The 18,490-nt window shown below is 41.8% G+C and overlaps 3 protein-coding genes across 5 annotated transcripts; 1 reads left to right on the top strand and 2 right to left on the bottom strand.

The window, feature by feature from the left end:
* Positions 1-8,066, bottom strand: eif5 (eukaryotic translation initiation factor 5). 2 transcript variants are annotated; one of them, XM_041953857.1, is made up of 12 exons: positions 8,002-8,066; positions 7,131-7,353; positions 5,614-5,893; positions 5,243-5,324; positions 4,268-4,440; positions 3,941-4,052; positions 3,687-3,817; positions 2,887-3,048; positions 2,425-2,586; positions 2,085-2,249; positions 1,201-1,341; positions 1-354 (listed from the first exon to the last, which is right to left on the bottom strand). In XM_041953857.1, the coding sequence occupies exons 3-12, from the start codon at positions 5,683-5,685 to the stop codon at positions 256-258; spliced, it is 1,299 nt and encodes a 432-aa protein (XP_041809791.1). In that variant the 5' UTR covers positions 5,686-5,893; positions 7,131-7,353; positions 8,002-8,066; the 3' UTR covers positions 1-255. The 2 variants fall into 2 exon arrangements, with proteins under 2 accessions (XP_041809791.1, XP_041809792.1); XM_041953858.1 differs by having other exon boundaries at positions 7,997-8,066.
* Positions 8,067-8,405: 339 nt separating this feature from the next.
* vps29 (VPS29 retromer complex component) lies at positions 8,406-12,579 on the top strand. 2 transcript variants are annotated; one of them, XM_041953770.1, is made up of 5 exons: positions 8,406-8,458; positions 9,495-9,506; positions 10,703-10,894; positions 11,506-11,741; positions 12,058-12,579. In XM_041953770.1, the coding sequence occupies exons 1-5, from the start codon at positions 8,456-8,458 to the stop codon at positions 12,173-12,175; spliced, it is 561 nt and encodes a 186-aa protein (XP_041809704.1). In that variant the 5' UTR covers positions 8,406-8,455; the 3' UTR covers positions 12,176-12,579. The 2 variants fall into 2 exon arrangements, with proteins under 2 accessions (XP_041809704.1, XP_041809705.1); XM_041953771.1 differs by lacking the exon at positions 9,495-9,506 and having other exon boundaries at positions 8,413-8,458.
* Positions 12,580-14,257: 1,678 nt separating this feature from the next.
* LOC121618464 (protein FAM216A) lies at positions 14,258-15,734 on the bottom strand. Its single transcript, XM_041953981.1, has 5 exons — positions 15,612-15,734; positions 15,299-15,425; positions 14,739-14,913; positions 14,488-14,561; positions 14,258-14,388 (listed from the first exon to the last, which is right to left on the bottom strand). The coding sequence occupies exons 1-5, from the start codon at positions 15,729-15,731 to the stop codon at positions 14,258-14,260; spliced, it is 627 nt and encodes a 208-aa protein (XP_041809915.1). The 5' UTR covers positions 15,732-15,734.
* Between the last annotated feature and the right edge of the window lie 2,756 nt (positions 15,735-18,490).

Consider the following 18,490-nt stretch of genomic DNA (forward strand, 5'->3'; position numbering starts at 1 on the left):
GTGCAGTCAAAATGATCCCCAAACACCCATGATTAAAATCCCCAAAGCGACTTCATTTCATTAACTGAATACATCTCAAAATTACAGAGTTAATGTGCAGCAAGTAAAGCGCTACGTTAAGTCATGCCACGAAGCAGAGGAGGGATGTGGGTCGGGTAAGTAAAGGAGGGAAAGGCCAGCCATTTGGGTCATACAGGGCGTCGTGAGTGAAAGCCACAACACAAGAAAAGCATCATCATCATCATCATCAGTCTCTCAGATCGCGTCAATGTCAATGTCGTCCTCCTCTTTTTCAGGCGTGTCTGGTTTCACAGTCTCCATTTTGAGCTCGCGGGCAGAGGACGAGTAAACCACCTGAGGACAGAAAACAGATTTACTCCGTCAGCCGGTTTGACTGACGCTCGCGTCTCGAGTGAAGACGGTCCTGATAAGATCTACAGACGCAAATACGAGCGCGTTCAGCTGCACCGCGAGTCTGCTGGGGGGGAAAAAAGCAAAACACTTCTGATTGATGGAAGGATTAAGTGAAGACGAGTGTGACTCATCAGCTATTCAGCACTTCACATTTCAGTCTGTAAAACAAACGAACGAACCCAGCCCTGGTCTTTAAAGATCCCCTGCAGGCAGGATTCAACACTCTGCTTTCACTGATACATTATTCATGACGTGCTTTTTCCATAAAGTTCTCATTAACATCCACTTTTGCTTCCTCGTTGAAATATACAGAATTCATAAAAATACAAATAGTTGATTATAAAAGTTGTGCTGATTACAGAATCGTTTCCTCGAAAAGGTGAATTCTCAGTGTTTGTGAACGCGAGAGTTCCGGTGGACTACAGTCGGTTTTACAGGTGAGCTGCGTGTCACAAAGTCCTGCTTCTGTCAAATTCAGCCTTCAGGTGAGCAGAGACACCTCGGCCTCCAGCAGATGATGTGAAACCCTGTCAGACATCAATCTGCACAGTGAGGCGCAAACATCACTTTGAGTGATTTGACCTTAACTTCAATGTTTTTAGATTTATTACACTGACTTTTAGAATAAAGATGAAATGTGCAATAATATTATATATATACACACATATATGTGTATATAGACACACAGACACACATATATATATATCCTTCAGAGCTCTGACTACGTGTGGACTCATTTAATGTTTTCTACATACAATCATTGAGGTTTAATAGGATCAAACAGACCTCTACGTTCTCATCTTCCTCCACCTCCTCTTCTTCGCTGCCCTCGCTCTCCTCCTCCGCCTCTTTCAGCCATTTGACAAAAGGAGCAGCCTTGGCGTGGATCTCTTTGGCAAGTTCCTTGGAGACGTACTTCTTAGAAACCTGGTGGACAGAAACAAAGCGGGGTTTATGGCAGCTCTGATTAAATACAGTGACAATCCAATTTAGCGTCGACTGTAAATTAGTGGCGATCTAAACACTTCTGCTCGTGACACAGTTAATCCGCGTTATTAGCGGAAGTGATTTAAAGAGTCGCTTCACCTCCTGCATTTCTCGCGCCTTCTGTCAACAGCTTTACTGCGTAATTACAGGAAGCGCTGCAAGTAAAATCAGCTGCACACCGAGCGTCATGCAGAAAATTACATAATACTGTGACAATAAGCAGCACAGTTATAAGAGTAAGTTTATAGGAATGGAATAGGATCATAGGAGTAGGTGACACAATTACCTCAGATATTAATTTAAAGATGTTTTTTGGAGGCCAACATCAAGACTTGATATTCTCTGCTCATACGTTTGATGTTAAAATATGAATTTTAGTGATAAATGAGCAAAACGGGTCCATGTTTTAATAACAAAGATTAAAAAATAAATGAGTTCCACTTTAGTTTAAATGTTGTATTAATTTAAACACTAATGGAAGCATTAAATCTTATACTTAACTGATGATTTTTAAAGCTTGTAACTGCCACATGTGTGAAAGGATGCTATAAATACACATTTCAGCTGAAATAATGTCCACATTCAGCACTTTTCTCATTTTTTTCCCTCATCTGGGTCTAAAAAGCACAGCACTTTGACTGTTGTGTAACTCTAATATGTAAAGAACAGCTTCTCGCTCCCACCTTCTCCGCCCAGGCGAATATGACATCTTCCTCCAGCAGGTCTGCGTCGTACAGGTCTTTGAGGATGATGGGAACACGAGAGAGCAGCTGGACCTGATGCAGCTTCACGACACACTCGAACCCTCCCAGCAGATACTTCTGGGCCTTCTTGTTGTTGTGGCAGAACTGAAGGGAAATTTAATCAGAGAAGAGTCATGAGACGACGATGACGCTCACTCAGAGCAACAATAGAGTCAGTTCAGCTCAGGCGATCTACAGAAATGTTTGGAGGTGCAGGAGAGAGACGCTTGTAAAGCTTCAGTTCTTCCTGACAACTACAGTCACGCATCGGTCAGCTTACTCGCAGGAAGTGGCGTTTGTACTTCTTGATCTGGTCGCGGATGTTCTCGTTGAAGAGCAGCTCGCTGAGGATGAGGGGGCCCATGGCCTTCACATCCAGACGCTCCGCCTCCGCCAAGATCTCCTTATCGGCTCCGTCGATGGTTCCACTCTCCTTCTTTTGCTGGAAGTGGAAAGCAGTAACGTTAGAGGGTGGAAACACAATACGAGATGTATTTTGGCTGTTCTGTTCATGTTCCCCTTAATTCTTCTGTCAGTACAATGTGAGAATTTATACCGCCGAGCTTCTAGTATAAACAAACTCATTATAAATGTCCAAACTCTCCTCACAGAAGTTTCCCTTTCTCATTGATATTTTGATTATTTCTCGTGTGTAGTGATTTTAACTTTGATTAGAGAGGAAGTGAAGGCTGAATGTTGTGAGTAAAGTCTAATTAAGAGTCCACAGCTGGGGAAAGCTAACTTTCACAAAGTTGTAGAACAGGTTGACTCTCTCCTCCAGGGGTTTCTCCAGGTCTTCGCTGAGCGTGAGGTTCTTGGCGTGGTCGCTGATCTCCTCCATTCGCCGCCTCTGTGCCTCCTCTGTAGTCTCCTCTGCCCAGTCCTCATCATCGTCATCTCCATCCTAACGACCAGACACGAAATGACGGTGATCAGAAATGTTTAACATTTTTACTGCATTTTTTCACATAATGTAAACAGAAAACAGCTGATTTCTGAAACACTGAAGAGAAGAATGAAAGTGTTCATTCATGCAGACTAATCTTATTGTTTCAGGGCTTTAGGGAAAAGCAAACTCAAGTTTAACAGTCTAATCATTTTATGCAACTGCAAAAGTTTGTGTTTGAAGAGTCTGTACAGAAAACTTGTTGCACCTTCCTGATGGATTCTGAGCAGGCATGAGTCAGCAGTCATTAAAGCTTAATAACGACACAGATGAATAAGAATGAAAAGCAGGACTGGCCTGTGTGATAGGGAGAGATTGTTTCACTGTTTCAGCATTGAGCACACCGGCAGCTGCTCACGGGGGCCTTAAACTCAGCGACCACATGACAGGCGAGCATTTTCTTCAACCTCCAACAGCAAGCAAACAACGCAGCATGTGTCCAGCTGTTATCGGGTTGTTTGTTTGCCGTTGAGAAACTCCCACATTAGGTCATACAACTGTCTGACTCTCAAAGTAGCTCCTAAAGAGGCTCTAGATGCTGGAACCTGTTTGCTCAAAAAGATTAACGGGACCCGTGATGAAGGGAGGAAACCCACCACAGCCTCAGGAGCGTCGAAGTTGTCTTGGTTTCCAGCCTCTCCACTGCCAGAGCCGTTCTCCTTGTCCTTCTTGCGGTTCTTCTTCTCCTTCTCTTTCTTTACAGATGCGGATCCACTATCAGTGCTCTCTGTTATCAGAGGGGCAGAAATAGTTATCAAATCTGCATGAGCATAAGTTCCTATTAGCTCAGCCCCTGATGACTCTGCTTGTGTTGTGTCACATCGTAACTGTCAGAAAAACTAAATCTCACCTGGCGGGTTTTTGAGGATGAACGTGCAGAGTTTGTGTCTGGTGTCTAGCATGCCACGGTATCCACAGGCTTTACAGGAATTACCAATGGTTTGTTTCTTGGGATTGACATGCTGTAAGAGACAAAGAAAACCTTATTAGATCTAAAAAGCTCAGCAATGAAGCCCAATAAACCAATAAAAAGAAATCTGCTTTATTATTTGGTAAACCCTGATATCAAAACTTAATCTCACTTTGTGCATTACTAAACCCTATGAGGCTTGTCAGTTATCATTTTTGTCTCTTAATCTTCACTGGACATAAGTTATAGATGCTGTGAAATATTTACCAGATCAGTTTCAGGGTTGTCACACTCGGGACACAGCACAAATTTTCTGATAAACCCATCAAGCATGTCCTGCAGCTTGTTCGCCTCATGGGATCCGTTGACGATGTAGCGGTCGTTTTTGGTATCAAACTGGGTCTGAGCACCGAGTTCACAACCAAAAAACTTGGTCGGGTCTGCAGAGAAGATGAGAAATGAGACCAGATGTCACAATGAAATGATTAGCCCCTTCTGGAAACATCAGTCAGCATTTAAGCAAATTACATTTTGTTTCAAACATCTAAAACATTATTTTGTCACCCAGGAAGATGGATGCATTTTCATTTACTTTCTACATGATTCCACCAAATAAAATCACTGATTCATGAAAGGTATCCTGACTTCAACCCCCTGCCATAAATACCTGTTCTTAAAAAAATAAAATATTAAAAGTGATGTGAGTATTATCACGGAAAAGCGGTTTAGTTTTGGTTGTTTGTGTCTCCTATTGTTTACTCACAGTTTGGACTCAGCTAACTCTACTCTGTTCGTATTGGATTATCTGACATTTGTCAAGATCAACATCCTGCTTCAACCAGAGACATGAAAAATGAAAGACGCAAATCAAAATGACATTTCTTCATGGCTACATCTTCATGTGGTGTACTTCATAGAGAGGGGAGGACTTTTGCTTTAGCATTTTGTGGGAGAGACGAGCAGGAGTAACTTGGTTTAGTCGCCTTGTTTGTTTGATTTCTATTAGATTAAAGCTGTTTTACATAATCCCTTCACATTGTTCTGTTACACAGTGAAGTAAAACAAGGTAAAGGAGTGAGAAATGTAAGCAAAGCTTCCAAACAAACACAGCATGAAAAATGGAGCTGTATGCTGCTGTTTGGTTAATCTCTCAGTATAAGTTGACTCTTCCACAGGGCTTTAACACCGGGCAAATGGTGGGAAGAGGACAAACAGGATGATGCTGCACATGCGTTTACTTACATGTTGGAGGCCTGTTTAGTGCCTTTGCAACATCAACCATGTTGACAATGACCGTCTTGATTCCATTCCCTTTGCCTTCCACCTGGAAGAGACGAACACACACACACACACACACACACACACACACACACACACACACACACACACACACACACACACACACACACACACAGAGTACAGACCATCAAAAAACAAGCCCAAAGTGTGTGACAGGGTTATTACTACAGTCCTTACAGAATTTTGTATCCACATTGTTATTTTAGGCAACTTAGATTTGGTCTGAGTCAACATGATGAAGCTGTTTGCTTGACTCAAATTTAAGACAACTCGAACTTATAGAAACTCAAAACCCTGTGACAGAGAGCCGTTACCTTGGCAATCAGACGGGGCATCTTGTAGCGATAGAACTGGTCTGACACGCTGCGGTTGACGTTGACAGACATTTTGGCTGGATGTTAGCACTATCAGTAAGATAAAAGGATCTTGGTTGGGGATTTTTCGGGATCTTCTGTCTGGAAAAGAGGGGATGACATAAACGACTGCAAGCGTGCTCGGTCTCTGACATGAAAAACGCTGTGCCGCTGTGGCCGCAAGCTCCTTGCTTGAAGGCTAGATTTCCACCACACAGGTTCCAACGGCTGCGCAACAGCTCTGAAAGAGGAGAGGGACAAAAATCATCAATATTTAATTTCAAATAAATAACAGTAACTTCATGTGTTCAGGCCAACTGAACTGAATAGAATGTTAAGGTGTTTTCCCAGGACCATGTACGCAGACATGCAGTGGAGTTGCAGCACTAATCAATACTAGCAGTATTCAAGAAGAACTTTCAGATATATTTACTGAATTTTGATCATTAATTTATTAACTACATTTTAACAGAAAAAAAATCTCTAATCGAGCTTTTGAGGAATCAATTGAGGAAATAGGCAGATTAATCATAATGAAAATAGCTGTTAATTACAGCCCCAATTATATAATCTATTTTGCAATTAAAAGTGGCTTTGAATTCTTGATAGCCCACAATTCACAAGAAAATAATAAAACTGATTCCTGTGGTGCAGGATTATCCTTGACTGACCGCCACTATTTAACCAGACCAGACTGAGTTATGACATATGTTAGGCCAAACCACAGAGAATCCTGCAGAGTCCCTTATACAAATATTTCTCAACATAAACAAGTTTGAGCACAAATACCTGCATTGCCAGACAGATTACTAAATGTGAAAAGGCTGTTTAAAGCCTCTGCACTGAGGAAATATTGCTGGCAAAAACCAAAACCAGCAAATCCATGTGATCCAACAGTGAGCATGCACAGTATGATTAGCAGGAGGAGAATAATAAAAGCCAGCCACTGAACTGGATGCTTTTGTGGCCATATACATACAAAAATGGTTTTGTGAAAGCCTTTTGTTTTACATGAGGGCCTCTGGCTTTAGTCACATAAGGCCTTCTCTTGTTAATAGGTCAAAAACAGGAGGCCTAGCAGCTGCCAAGCAACTCTCCCCCTGCTGATGCCTTTAATACCAACTACCCAATCTGTATTAGTTCTGATTTCTTTAGCCACGTCAGTGTGATTCGACATTAAATTACTCACTGCTGGTTTGGCAGTGTCCAGAGCTGAGGTGCTGCAGAAGGGCAGAGGTCGAGTCTATTTCAGAAGAAGGCTAGCTAGCCTAGCTGACAGCTTGGTGCAGAGTGCGTCATACACTCACTGCACACGAGTGAGGCAACTGGGAGACGCCATTTTGATACCGAGGCGCAGAAAACATGTAGTATTACACAGAATCGCGTACTATCGACTTATTCACTTGGAAAAAACACAACCCCATATCATAATTCTCGCTAACATTTAGAGTATTTAATAAGTTGTTCCCACCACTTACCGTTTTCGCAAAACAAAGACATAAACACAACGCTGATCGTCCAAGAGCCGCAGTGAACGGTGGTCGATAGCTGGTGCTGGTGTTGTATTGATTGCAGCAGGGTCCGTAATGATTTTTGGCTCCCAAAGATGCACAGTTAAACACCCTAAAGCGTCCAAACAGTGCAGGTGTCAGACTCAGAGACAGAGATGGGTTATCTGGAACGTCCTCGGGGTTTGGGGACCTTTAGGAGGAGAAGTGCAACGTTATTGTTGTTCATACAAACTGCGGACTAAAACGCTAACGTTAGCATCATCAGGTGTGACAGCTGTTGTCGTCCGTTGGGTGGGTGGCTCAAACGTCACGTACAATATAACTGTTGTAAAAACTAACGCTAAACAAAGCCAGTTCAATTCTCAAACGTCGCGTTAAGTCAAGGACTTTAACGTTATATAACTCCGTGAACATGTTAACGACAGTCAGCTAACTGGCTAAAGTTGACATTACACGTGTTTCATCACCAAATTCCAAAAAGATTATCTGGAATACCATTATACGTTCATAAAAACGTGGCATCCTCAGAAGTGATGCGATTAAATTCTACATCTAAGTACATGTTCGCCGAGAGTCTGTTATAAAACCAGTCACTCATAACGGTAGAACTCCAGGAAATAGACGGAGCCAGATGCTAAAGCGAAGCCAACTGACGTCCCGCAGCTAACCCAGTTACTAGCCAAGTGCTGTCGACGCGGTTGGGTGAGATATCATGATTAAGTAGTATTCTTAACGCTAGCTAGCTAGCTAAAATTTCTATGTGGAAGTGCGACCATCAATGTGAAATCCACGTCAGGATGAGCCTAGGGAAACGTCATGAAATTATTTCGCACCTTACCTCTCCAATGTTCTGCGAAATACTGCTTCTCACGTCGCTTTTACTGACCAATGTCAAGTTAGCAGATACAACAAATTTAGTAATTTCCGGTGGTAGGATACTTCTCAATTAAACGTCCGCTCTCGTCGTACTTGTTTACGTGATACACAAGTCCTTTAAGATAAAAAAAAAAATGAAACTTTTATGTCACCCGTTCGCAAGGTGATTCACAATAGAAAATAATATTAGCCATACAATCTACATTTCAGAACAGATTATAACTGTTTATGGAATTTCCCCCAATTACCACAGACATGTTACGTTTTAACTTGATTTATTTTGAAAGGACAAAGGGAAGTATTATATCTTGTTTGACGCATACGCTAATATTCTCTTTTCTCATTGGCTGACGTCTTGACGCTATACGTGCGTAGGCGCTTCCTCAACTTGATTAGCAGAAACAGCAAAATAGAAGATGGTGAGTATGAAATGGCGAAAAGGCCACGATTTCCCACATTTGCATCCCGCGGTCCGAGCACTTTGCTTGCATGATGTTGTCTTAGATTAGTTGTTGACATTAGGAGTGCGACATCATGGTTTCAGCGCGTCCACACAGTCTCAGTTGTAGGGTTTTTAGTGAAGCTTCATTCCGAGTTGGATCAGCGATCACATGACAGCTGAACAGTTTAGTCCCCCAAAATTCAATACAACAAGCCACAAGCACCCGTAAAGTGACTCTTTTCATTTGCACGCCTGTCTTTCGGTTTGTCATGTTTGTTCAGCAACCATTCTTGTTGTCTGTTTAATTGATATCCCGACATCTTTTACTTTTTCTTGTTTGCGAACCAGTTAGCTAGATGGGCTAACAGGCTAACAGCTACTCAATACGAGCCACTTTTCCTGACAGCAATAATGATGTTTATCATCCAGCTAATAACCCGAACTGTAACTTTCGATGATCTCAGAGGTAAACCAACTACGTACACAATCCTGTTCATTAGGACTGCAGCTACATGCTATTCATTAATTTATTCATTCATTCATTCTCGTTCCTATCTGTAATTTTCTTGGGCTGGACAGCAATTTGGAGCAAGATATTTGTATGAACAACACGTTTGGGTGCACTTGAAATCTATGCTGTTGATTGATTAAAACTGATTTCCAGTCAGCACTTTGCTTCACCACATGATTTTGCATTTGCTCACACTCAGTCAGGCGTAGCTATATATTTGCTTTATCATTACCACTAACCATTAACCATTAACAGTTGATTCAACCATATTGTCGTTTAGCTTTTTCTTATTTGTTTTAGAATGATTAATATCTGTCTACTTAATCCATTCACTTTTTAATTTCTAATTTCAGTTTTCCTTTGTCCCAATTCTTTCTTGTCTTTTTTTTGTTTTTATCCTTGATCATGCCTCCTATCGTTCTCTCCATGCACATCCTGCCTTTCTCCCTATCTCACCCACTCTCCTCCTCCCACCCCTCCTTGCCTGTCTCCAATCAACCAGGCTGGTCACCGGGTAAGTGCCCTCGCTCTGTGTTGGATCCCTGTTTTCTGCTCGCTCTTCTGCCTGGCACGCTAACATGGGACTGGGATAGCACAGCTGTGGAGGTCTGCAGCGTAGTGATGTGGTGCCCGGGAGGCTTTGAAGCTTTAAATCCACCTTCTCTTGAGTCTTGTCCAAATAATAAATGACTTATCACTCATCTTCCAAAAATACTCTAGAAATTAGTCAGAGTAGGAAACCTAAAGCTCCTGTGTTAGATTTCAAAAACCGGTGCATACATCTACAAAGACTCAGGCAGAACGTTTCTCAAATTAAGGTGATCCCTTTTATGGGAGTCCTTACTAGTTAAGTCACTCTAGCTAGCTGATTAAAAACTTTGCAGTGGTTTGACAATGCATTTGTATAAAGTGACAAAAATATTGCTATAATTTCACACACATTTAGCTTTTGTTTGTCAGTCACAGTTCCTGGTTTTGTCTCGTAATTCACCGGGTGTTTTATCAGCTAAATGTACATTTGGTGCAGGATAGAACCTTGAAATGTTGGTTTGTTTCTCACCAAAGTTGTAACATAAATCCACAATTAACATTTACAGCATCTCTCTCTCTCTCTCATCTCTCGCCAAAGGACTTCTAAGGTTATTCATGGGCTTTTTGTTTAGTACAAACCTTCAAGTTTGTTGGTGTTTTATTGACTCATTGTGTTGTGTGAAAACATAATTGTCTTGCTCTTATGTCCTACATTTGTTATTGAGTGTCTGAAATCCAGCTGTGCTGATTCAATCCATATTTTTCCACCATTGGCTGTTTTTTTTAGACTGTGTAAAAAGTGACATTCGCAGCCAAATTTGAATTCAGACACTTAATAACTCAGCTTGTTACTCACAAATATTGCTTATTGATAAGCTTGAGCTTTATGAATCAAGCCTGTTTATCTACTGTACTGAATTAATGTGGAGCAGGTCATTGCTCAGGTGCAGTGACATAAAACTTGATGTTATTTCGCTGGTTTTAACAAGATACGCAACAGCTTGGTAATAACTAACTGAGGGCTACGGTGGTTCTGGTGGACTGACCTGTGGCATCCAGCTGAGCTCTGTCCTCGGCCCACTTCCTTTCAGCCTTCAGTTACATCGCACAGCCTGAACTCCCCCGTGGCTCATTGCTTCTCGACTAACTCGTCTGTGTGTCTGTCTGTGATGCTGTCAGTTGGTCCTGGTGTTAGGTGACCTGCACATCCCCCACCGGTGCAACACCCTGCCAGCAAAGTTCAAGAAGCTGTTGGTCCCGGGGAAGATCCAGCACATTCTCTGCACGGGCAACCTCTGCACCAAGGAGAGCTATGACTACCTGAAGACTCTCGCCGGAGACGTCCACATAGTCCGAGGAGACTTCGATGAGGTGTGTGTGTGTTTGCAGACAACAATAAAAGAATCTAGAGGGCCCCTAAACACTGCCATAGTCATGACACCCAACAACAACCATTGATTGAGCTCAGGGATTGATTAATTCAGTGAATTTAACTGGGCTGTCGGTGAGGGTTCAACATTGAGATTTCAGCTTTTTGTTAAGTACTTAATGTGTTGGTAGCATGACACTGTGATTCAAAGTCCAGCAGAATTAGTACTTTACAGTGTTTCTGATAAGTGGTTTAGAGCTAAGGGCACTGATAGGAAAGGAAACAAATCTCATGTATGTGGCTGAATATTAGATGGGAAGAAAGAAGGAAATTGACCTTCTGTCAGTACTAAAGATTAATTGCAGTTTAATAAAATTGTAGTTGCTCGTTTCTGCAAATTGAGATTTACCTTCATAGTTCACGTGTTTTTAGTGTTTTGTGTTTTTAGAAACAGCATTATTAAAGAACTGACATGCTTTAATTCAGTGATACTGCTGCTGATTTGTTGTGCCTGTGTAAACCTGTGCACATCACAGATTTCAGTGGCTGAAAACAACAGTGCACAAACCTCATTGTACTTGTTTCTTTCCTCACATGACACGTTCCCCCTCAGAACCTGAACTACCCGGAGCAGAAGGTGGTGACGGTGGGCCAGTTTAAGATCGGTCTCATCCACGGCCATCAGGTGATCCCTTGGGGCGACATGGCCAGTCTGGCGCTGCTCCAGAGGCAACTGGATGTCGACATCCTCATCTCTGGACACACACACAAGTTTGAGGCGTTTGAGAACGAAAACAAGTTCTACATCAACCCTGGTTCAGCCACAGGAGCCTACAGCGCACTGGAAAGGTAGAGGAGTCATTTGCACTGATAAAACCCACAAAGGCTGGAGAAGAGGGCAAATTCTAATTTAAGCATTCAAATTAAAAAAAAAAAAAATCACTTGTTGCACATATCTAGATCCAGAAATTACATTTCTGTCAGATAGATTTTCTGGAAAGCGACATTGCTTTGGATTTTTTCACTCTGAGGTGTTTACAGCAGCTGGTCTGATCTTCTCCAGTGTGACATACAGTGCAGGTGCACAGGTGTAATAGTAGAACCAGACTGAGTGTAATTACAGGCAAGCCTCGGCCTAAAACACATCTGTCTTCTCTCCTTACAGCAACATCATCCCCTCTTTTGTATTAATGGACATCCAGGCGTCTACGGTGGTGACGTACGTTTATCAGCTGATCGGCGACGATGTCAAGGTAGAGAGAATCGAGTACAAGAAATCTTAAAGGGCGGCAAGAGGAAGAGGAGGAGGAGTTGGGTTAACATGGCTCAGTGTATCGTTTCATTCCTTTCCACCAGGGGGCAGCAGCTCCCCTGCAGTCACCACAATGTTAATGCTGTAACAAACTGTTCAGTAACTTAACTCTGAAACATCTATGTATTATATTGTTTATATGTCATCAGCATTTGCTTGTGTCCAAGCTGTCAGTTGGTAACTGTAGAGAATGCAATAATGTCACATGTATTTGTTATCAAGAGAAATATTTGGTGCCATTTTCTTTTCTTTCTTTTTTTTTGTCATTTTCACCCTCGTCATGTCCCCTACATGTAACCACCAGGCCTTTAGCTTCAGGTAGTCGGCCTTTTTTCATTAATTTCACCCCCACAATAAAGATCTAATTTCGCTCCATCAGTTGTTTTGTCTTTAATGATACTGATGTGATGAAGCTCTCTGTCAGTCCTCTGGACTCCTCTGGACACACAGTCTCGAAGTGAGGACAGCATGTTTCTCTCTGGACATTATTCACTGGAGTCATACATGTCAGTACAGTGAGAACTTTCATTCCAAAATCTATGTTAGATCCGAAAATTCCCCAAATTTCCTCCCAGCTCACTCTCAACGTTAGTGAAAGTCACCAAATATTTCACCAAATGGCCAAAAATATGTGGACACCCAAGCATTACAGCCATATATGTTAACTGAACATCTCATTACAAAACCACAGGCTTAATCTGCTGCTGCCACGGCCTCCACCCTTCTGGTGTCAGTCTCTCCACCAGATGTTGAGCCTGATTGTCGGTAAGCTCTGGATCAGAAGGGCTGAGGTCACGGCTCTGTGCAGGCCAGTCAGATAGTTTTCACGTCTTTATGGAGCTTTGTGTGCACTGTGGTCTAAAATATCACAGCAGGCTCTGGAATCAAGATTTCCTTTCTTGGAAATAAGGGTCTGTTTCAGTTTCAGTTTCAGTTTATTTGTCAAATGAAGGTTGATGGAGGGTTCATGAACATAAAGGCCCAGAGTGAAAGGTGGACGGGGTGACCACATACATTTTGTCTTATGGTAGAATTTGGTGTGTAAAATAAATATTGTACTGAAAGCTACCACTGAGGACACAGAGAAAAAGGCTTCAGCAGGTAAATTTCTGTTGAAAATATGACAAAATCACAATATTATGGTGACTCTTTTGAATAAAAGGTATTTTGAGGCGTAAAATTATACAGAACTCACCAACAATCAGCGAAAGAACAGAAGTTTGACTCATTAAAGCTGCAGAAATTCAATAAATGCAACCTCACAATAATAAACATTAATCACCACAATGAAACAATGCTGTAGGTCAAAGGTCAGACAGGACAGGAGACACATTTTTAATTTATTCAAGTGCAGCATCCACACATTAATACAAGCAGATGGTTTTATAGGCTTTTTACTCACATAGAGTAAAGTAGTGAAGCCTTTTCTCTCTTGATAAATTTCTCTCCAGCAGCATTTACACAGGCCACGTGGACCGAGTGGAGAATTTGAGATTTACATCCTGTTCTGACTGTTAAACCTCCTCCAACAAGCCAGATTCATTCTGTTTGCTCACATGAAACTCTGGTGGCTCTGAATAAAAACTGCTGAATGAGTTCACAGATATTATGGAGAAGAAGCTTCAGTCTGAAAAGGTGCGTTAATCTCAGGCTGGATTAACCCGACAGTCCGAGGTTGTTTAAAAGAGTCACTTTTAGAGAAATAAAATCAACTGTAGCTTTAAAAAGCAGTAAAACAGCACCTGCAGCTGTTTGTTTCAGTTTGGCCTGAAGGATGGGATGGGATGTGGTTGTGAACACTGAGCTCATTTGTCACTGACACAAACTCTAATTTCCTGGAAACGAAGTTGCCAATGTGCAAAATCCCTTTTTTAATGACGACGCTGCAAACTGAGCTGCTACTCTCAAACCTTTCCTGCTTCCTGTTTCCTGTTTTTCACCAGTGGAAGCATGAGCAGAACCAAAAGGTGTGCCGGGATCACCTGGAGCTGTGAAAGTGAGTGGGAGAAAAACCCCGTCAGGTTACACAGAAAGTCAAATTTCAATGCTAACGTCACAAATCTGAGAACGTGTCGTCATCCGGTTCTTCTACAGAGAGTGAACTCAGACATTCACTCAGAGAATCGTCCAGTCCTTCCTCCTCCTCCTCTTCCTCCTCCTCCTCCAACAGCCTGATCCTGGCTCCTGGCAACAAAAACACAAACATTCAACCACCCATTAGATCGACCAGATATTTGAAGCCAGTATTTCCTTTAATGAGAAAATTAGATTTTGCTGACTGACTTCTTCTCCGCAGTACAGGCGATGATGTGCGTTTCTTCATCATTCTGTGTTTTGATGCTGTTGTGTTGGAAAGCCTGCAGCGTTAACGAAGGTGAGATATCAGTGAATTAAGCCTTCGGAGGGCAAGAATACAAACAGTTTTAGAATTAGTGATGACTTCTTCCTGCAGGCGGCTGCGTAATCACCTTGAAAATGTGACTTTTTTTGTCATGTTTTTGTGTATAAATATCTGTTGAAATTGTTTGTCTCACGCTCGCCTGTTTGGGATCTTTGGAAGAAAGGATTTCCCAGCATTCCTTGCACTTGTGCTTGTCTTCTCCTTGTGTTTCACCCTTGAAAAAACTTCTGACGGCTGTTTGTCGCTCTCATTCGTCCTCTGTGAGGTAACAGAAGTCCTGACGAGGTCGCCTCCTTCAGGGTTGTGGCCTACAAACAGAGCCACGATCGCAGTAGTGTTAAAACCTTTGTCTAGAGTCCCTGAGAGGACATAAAGCAGCTTCCTATAATTCCTAATAATTCATTTTTTAATGAAAGTGCATAAAGAGGATTAAAACAAACGCAGGTGTTGAACCAGCCTACTGATACACTAAGATGTAAATTGACACAGAGAACAAGTGAGAGCCTGAATGAGTTGTTTTAGTACGAATGTTCTCACAAGATTTTCTTTCTCTGGGGACCAATCAGGAACCAGAACCACAGAAATATAGAAACAATATGGTCAAATCTGATTGAAGGCTGTGAAGTCAAATGTCAAAACCATAACAACAGACCTTTAAAGACAAAGAAGGCTTGGACGAACCTTTTTCCTCACCTGTTCGTGTACACCTGCGCAGCACGTTCAGGTAGTGCTGGGTGATGAGGTTACGAACGTGTGTGGTGCTGTAGGAAGCTGCGATGGTGTACAGGTACTCCTTCTGGGCTGGTGTTAGTGCCGTGTGCTGAGGACAGAGGTCGGGTTTCACTGCCGGGATTCCCACTCACATACCGAAACCTCGACTGCGCTCTAATGACCTTTCACTAGTTTGAATAAGATCAATCACTATTGGTTGTTTGATTAAAGACATCAGCGGATCACTGACGCTGTAGCAGAGCGGGCAGTGATGTGAACTAACGTACAGTTGTACCTTCAGAAACGGGGCTGCCGTCATGGTTTTGGGGATCTGTACGGTCGTCACGTGTTGGAGTTGTGGGTCTCGTCTCGCAGCTGGAAGCCTGTTGATTTTCAAACCGTTGTTGAAGTTCATGCTCGCTGTGACCAGAGAGAAAACAGACAGACGTGTTGACCCAGTGGCCAGTTGACAGTGTTTGCTGAAGGTTCAAGTATGCTTCAAAGGAACTATGGCAGAAGTGTTTATACCTGTTCTCACTGGTCTCTCCAAATGGTTTCTGAATAACACAGTAAAGTCTTGAGTCATTTTCTTTGTTATCACAATGTGTTTTTTGCTCTTCACGTGTCTTTAACACTGACTGCATTTAAGGCACGAATGTCATAGTGAAAAAAAAGTCAGGTAACGTGGTAAAGAGAGTGAGAGAGTCCACATCTGGAGGAGGCAGGGGTGGATTCATGGGTCAAACTAACACAAACAACTTTCACACAGGAGAGTCAAGTCACGTAATATATTTAAATTCACGTCACGTACGTAAGTTAAAGTACCTATTTTAACCCAAACTAAGTAGTTCTGGTGCCTAAACCGAACCAAACAGCAACATCACGATGACCGCATGTTCATTAACGTTACCATGACAACAAGACTCCTGACTATGGTGACGAACGACAGAAGTTACCTGACATCGTGCTTTTCTGCACATCCAAACTCATTAAATGGTGCATTAAGATGCGAGATGCTCTTAAAAGCAGCTTTCTATTTATACGCCATCACATGAGATCACATGTTTCTGAGCAGCCAATCTCAAAAAGACAGGAAAACAAAGCCAGACGCTACAGATAAGACACGGTTAAATGAACAATATATGGAAGTACACAGGGTTTTGAGAGTTTGAGTAGTATCTCATTCATCCAGACAGAAGTATGAAGCATACTAAGACCTTTACGCAGGACAGTCAGTGTGTGAAGCAGAAAAGTTTGTATAATTCGATAAGAAACGAAATGCGATGAAGTCCAGTGTAAACAGACTTTTTTGGCATTAATACATGAAACAAACAGAAATTCAGTATTTTGATGACATTTTCCTGCTGTGTATTGGCTGCTGTTTCATTCACCATCAATGTAAAAATAGCTTATTAATAAAAATATTGAGTGGTTTATTGTTCTGCTTTGTCTTGCTCAGATTTTTTGGTACTTTGGTACATTTGGCTTGTGAAGTTGTCAAAGACTGACTGTAATTTGGTGCACGTGAGCCAAAACTGAAGCCTTGTATGAGGGCTTAGTTAAAGTGTCAAACCAAAGAGCTTCTAATTAGAAAACAGCACGAGAGAGCTTTCTTCCTGAAACCCATCAGGCGTGACCCGGGTCAGGTTCAGGTGTAGGATTCCCCTCTTTTCCACTGATCTGCTCACGCTGCTGTGTCCCCAATAGAAAACCTGGTTCTTAGGTTTCCAAGCAGACAGGAAACTTGGCATGTTTTGCTAATTTAACAAGGAGACAGTGCATGCTCATCTGAAATCTGACCCAGGGAACGACAGCAAAACAGACAGAAAACGGTGGATTTAACACCCCGAATGAAAAGCTGACCCACCAGAGTCATTATCTGGGTTTCATCTTATTTCTGATTGTACTTTGTACTTTCTGACTTGTTTATTTTTAATGAAAAACAGCTCTTTTTTGCAGGATTTAAACTTACCCATTTTTGACTCATTCATCCCAGGAACGCTGCAACAGACAGAGCAACAGAATAGGAGGTTTCAGTCAGATCAGCACTAATATACGGGTGAAAATATGGAATTAGGTCACAGCATTATTTGTAGGCATGCAGTGAAATTAAATTCGGACTTTACCTCGGCAGGGCCTCGTCCTGATGGAGCCTGTGGACCGTCTGACTTCCTGCAAATGTCACTTGTTTTTTCATGTTGAGAGGACGTTCAGCGACTCGGCCAAGTGTCCCCCGTACGAGCAGCAGCTGCAGACAGTTCAGCTGCTGTCTGAGACAAATCCGTCCACGCTGAGGTGAGTGCAGGTGATTCAGGTAAAGAGGTGTCTGGTCTTAGAGCACCTTGAGGGCCAGTGGGCGTGTCCTTTCCCATAGAGCTCCAGCTGATTTGCTGAAACAGAAGAGGGGAAAATAAACAAATTCTATAATAAATAGTTTAAAAATCTATCACATTTCCAAGATTCTTGAAAGGAAAAAAGATGAGATTATAAAATCTGCACAGTTTTGACTCAGATGAAGTTACAAGATTCTGCAAAATGACAACTGTGAACACAGAGAACAAAATACAACAGAAAGTGCAGCAATTTTACGTCATTGCACATTATATATTTAGATTTATTACAGGTCTGTGTGGGGAACAGTAATGTCAGTCCAGTCACTTCAGGGAGACCTTAACTTTCATCTAGCGCCATCGTCAGGTCAACTTTCGTTTTTGTTAAATACTTTAATTTATGATCAAATTCTTAACCAAAGCTGTACTTATGCACCAATTAGCAAACATTAGCATGCCAATATTTTATATTAATATCATATGCTAAACATTAACATATCACTGTGACCATGCTAGCATGCTGACATTAGCATTTAGCTCAAAGAAACACTGTGCCTCACGGACACACTAACATGTGTGAATATCACATCTCTATATTAATCTGTGACAGTATTTTGATTTTCATACTATGATATCCACATAATGATATCTTTATCTTAATTTTTCATTCTTTTTATTCAAGTGCTTTCTCTCTTGATTGATTTAATATTGTATATTTGGTACTTTTATATTATTTTTATATTTCTTCATGACTCAGCTCCTGATTGGAGCAAATTTTATTGTCGGATAAAAGCGTTCAAAACCAATGAAAGTAACAGCCCTGCGACCACATAACAACTCATTT

The sequence above is a fragment of the Chelmon rostratus genome, chromosome 15 (genome assembly GCF_017976325.1).
Source record: "Chelmon rostratus isolate fCheRos1 chromosome 15, fCheRos1.pri, whole genome shotgun sequence".
In the NCBI taxonomy this organism is placed as follows: domain Eukaryota; kingdom Metazoa; phylum Chordata; class Actinopteri; order Chaetodontiformes; family Chaetodontidae; genus Chelmon; species Chelmon rostratus.

What these genes read in the sequence shown, in the direction of transcription:
- vps29 (XM_041953770.1), top strand. An exon ending in TCCGAGGAGACTTCGATGAG is followed by an intron (nt 10,895 to 11,505) that starts GTGTGTGTGTGT and finishes GTTCCCCCTCAG; the next exon opens with AACCTGAACTACCCGGAGCA. An exon ending in GCCTACAGCGCACTGGAAAG is followed by an intron (nt 11,742 to 12,057) that starts GTAGAGGAGTCA and finishes CTCTCCTTACAG; the next exon opens with CAACATCATCCCCTCTTTTG.
- eif5 (XM_041953857.1), bottom strand. Translation starts at nt 5,685, where the DNA reads ATGTCTGTCAACGTCAACCGCAGCGTGTCAGACCAGTTCTATCGCTAC. An exon ending in ACAAACGCCACTTCCTGCGA is followed by an intron (nt 2,250 to 2,424) that starts GTAAGCTGACCG and finishes ATTTCCCTTCAG; the next exon opens with TTCTGCCACAACAACAAGAA. An exon ending in TATTCGCCTGGGCGGAGAAG is followed by an intron (nt 1,342 to 2,084) that starts GTGGGAGCGAGA and finishes TCTGTCCACCAG; the next exon opens with GTTTCTAAGAAGTACGTCTC.
- LOC121618464 (XM_041953981.1), bottom strand. Translation starts at nt 15,731, where the DNA reads ATGAACTTCAACAACGGTTTGAAAATCAACAGGCTTCCAGCTGCGAGA. An exon ending in CGGCAGCCCCGTTTCTGAAG is followed by an intron (nt 15,426 to 15,611) that starts GTACAACTGTAC and finishes CTCTGTCCTCAG; the next exon opens with CACACGGCACTAACACCAGC. An exon ending in AAGATCCCAAACAGGCGAGC is followed by an intron (nt 14,562 to 14,738) that starts GTGAGACAAACA and finishes TTAACGCTGCAG; the next exon opens with GCTTTCCAACACAACAGCAT.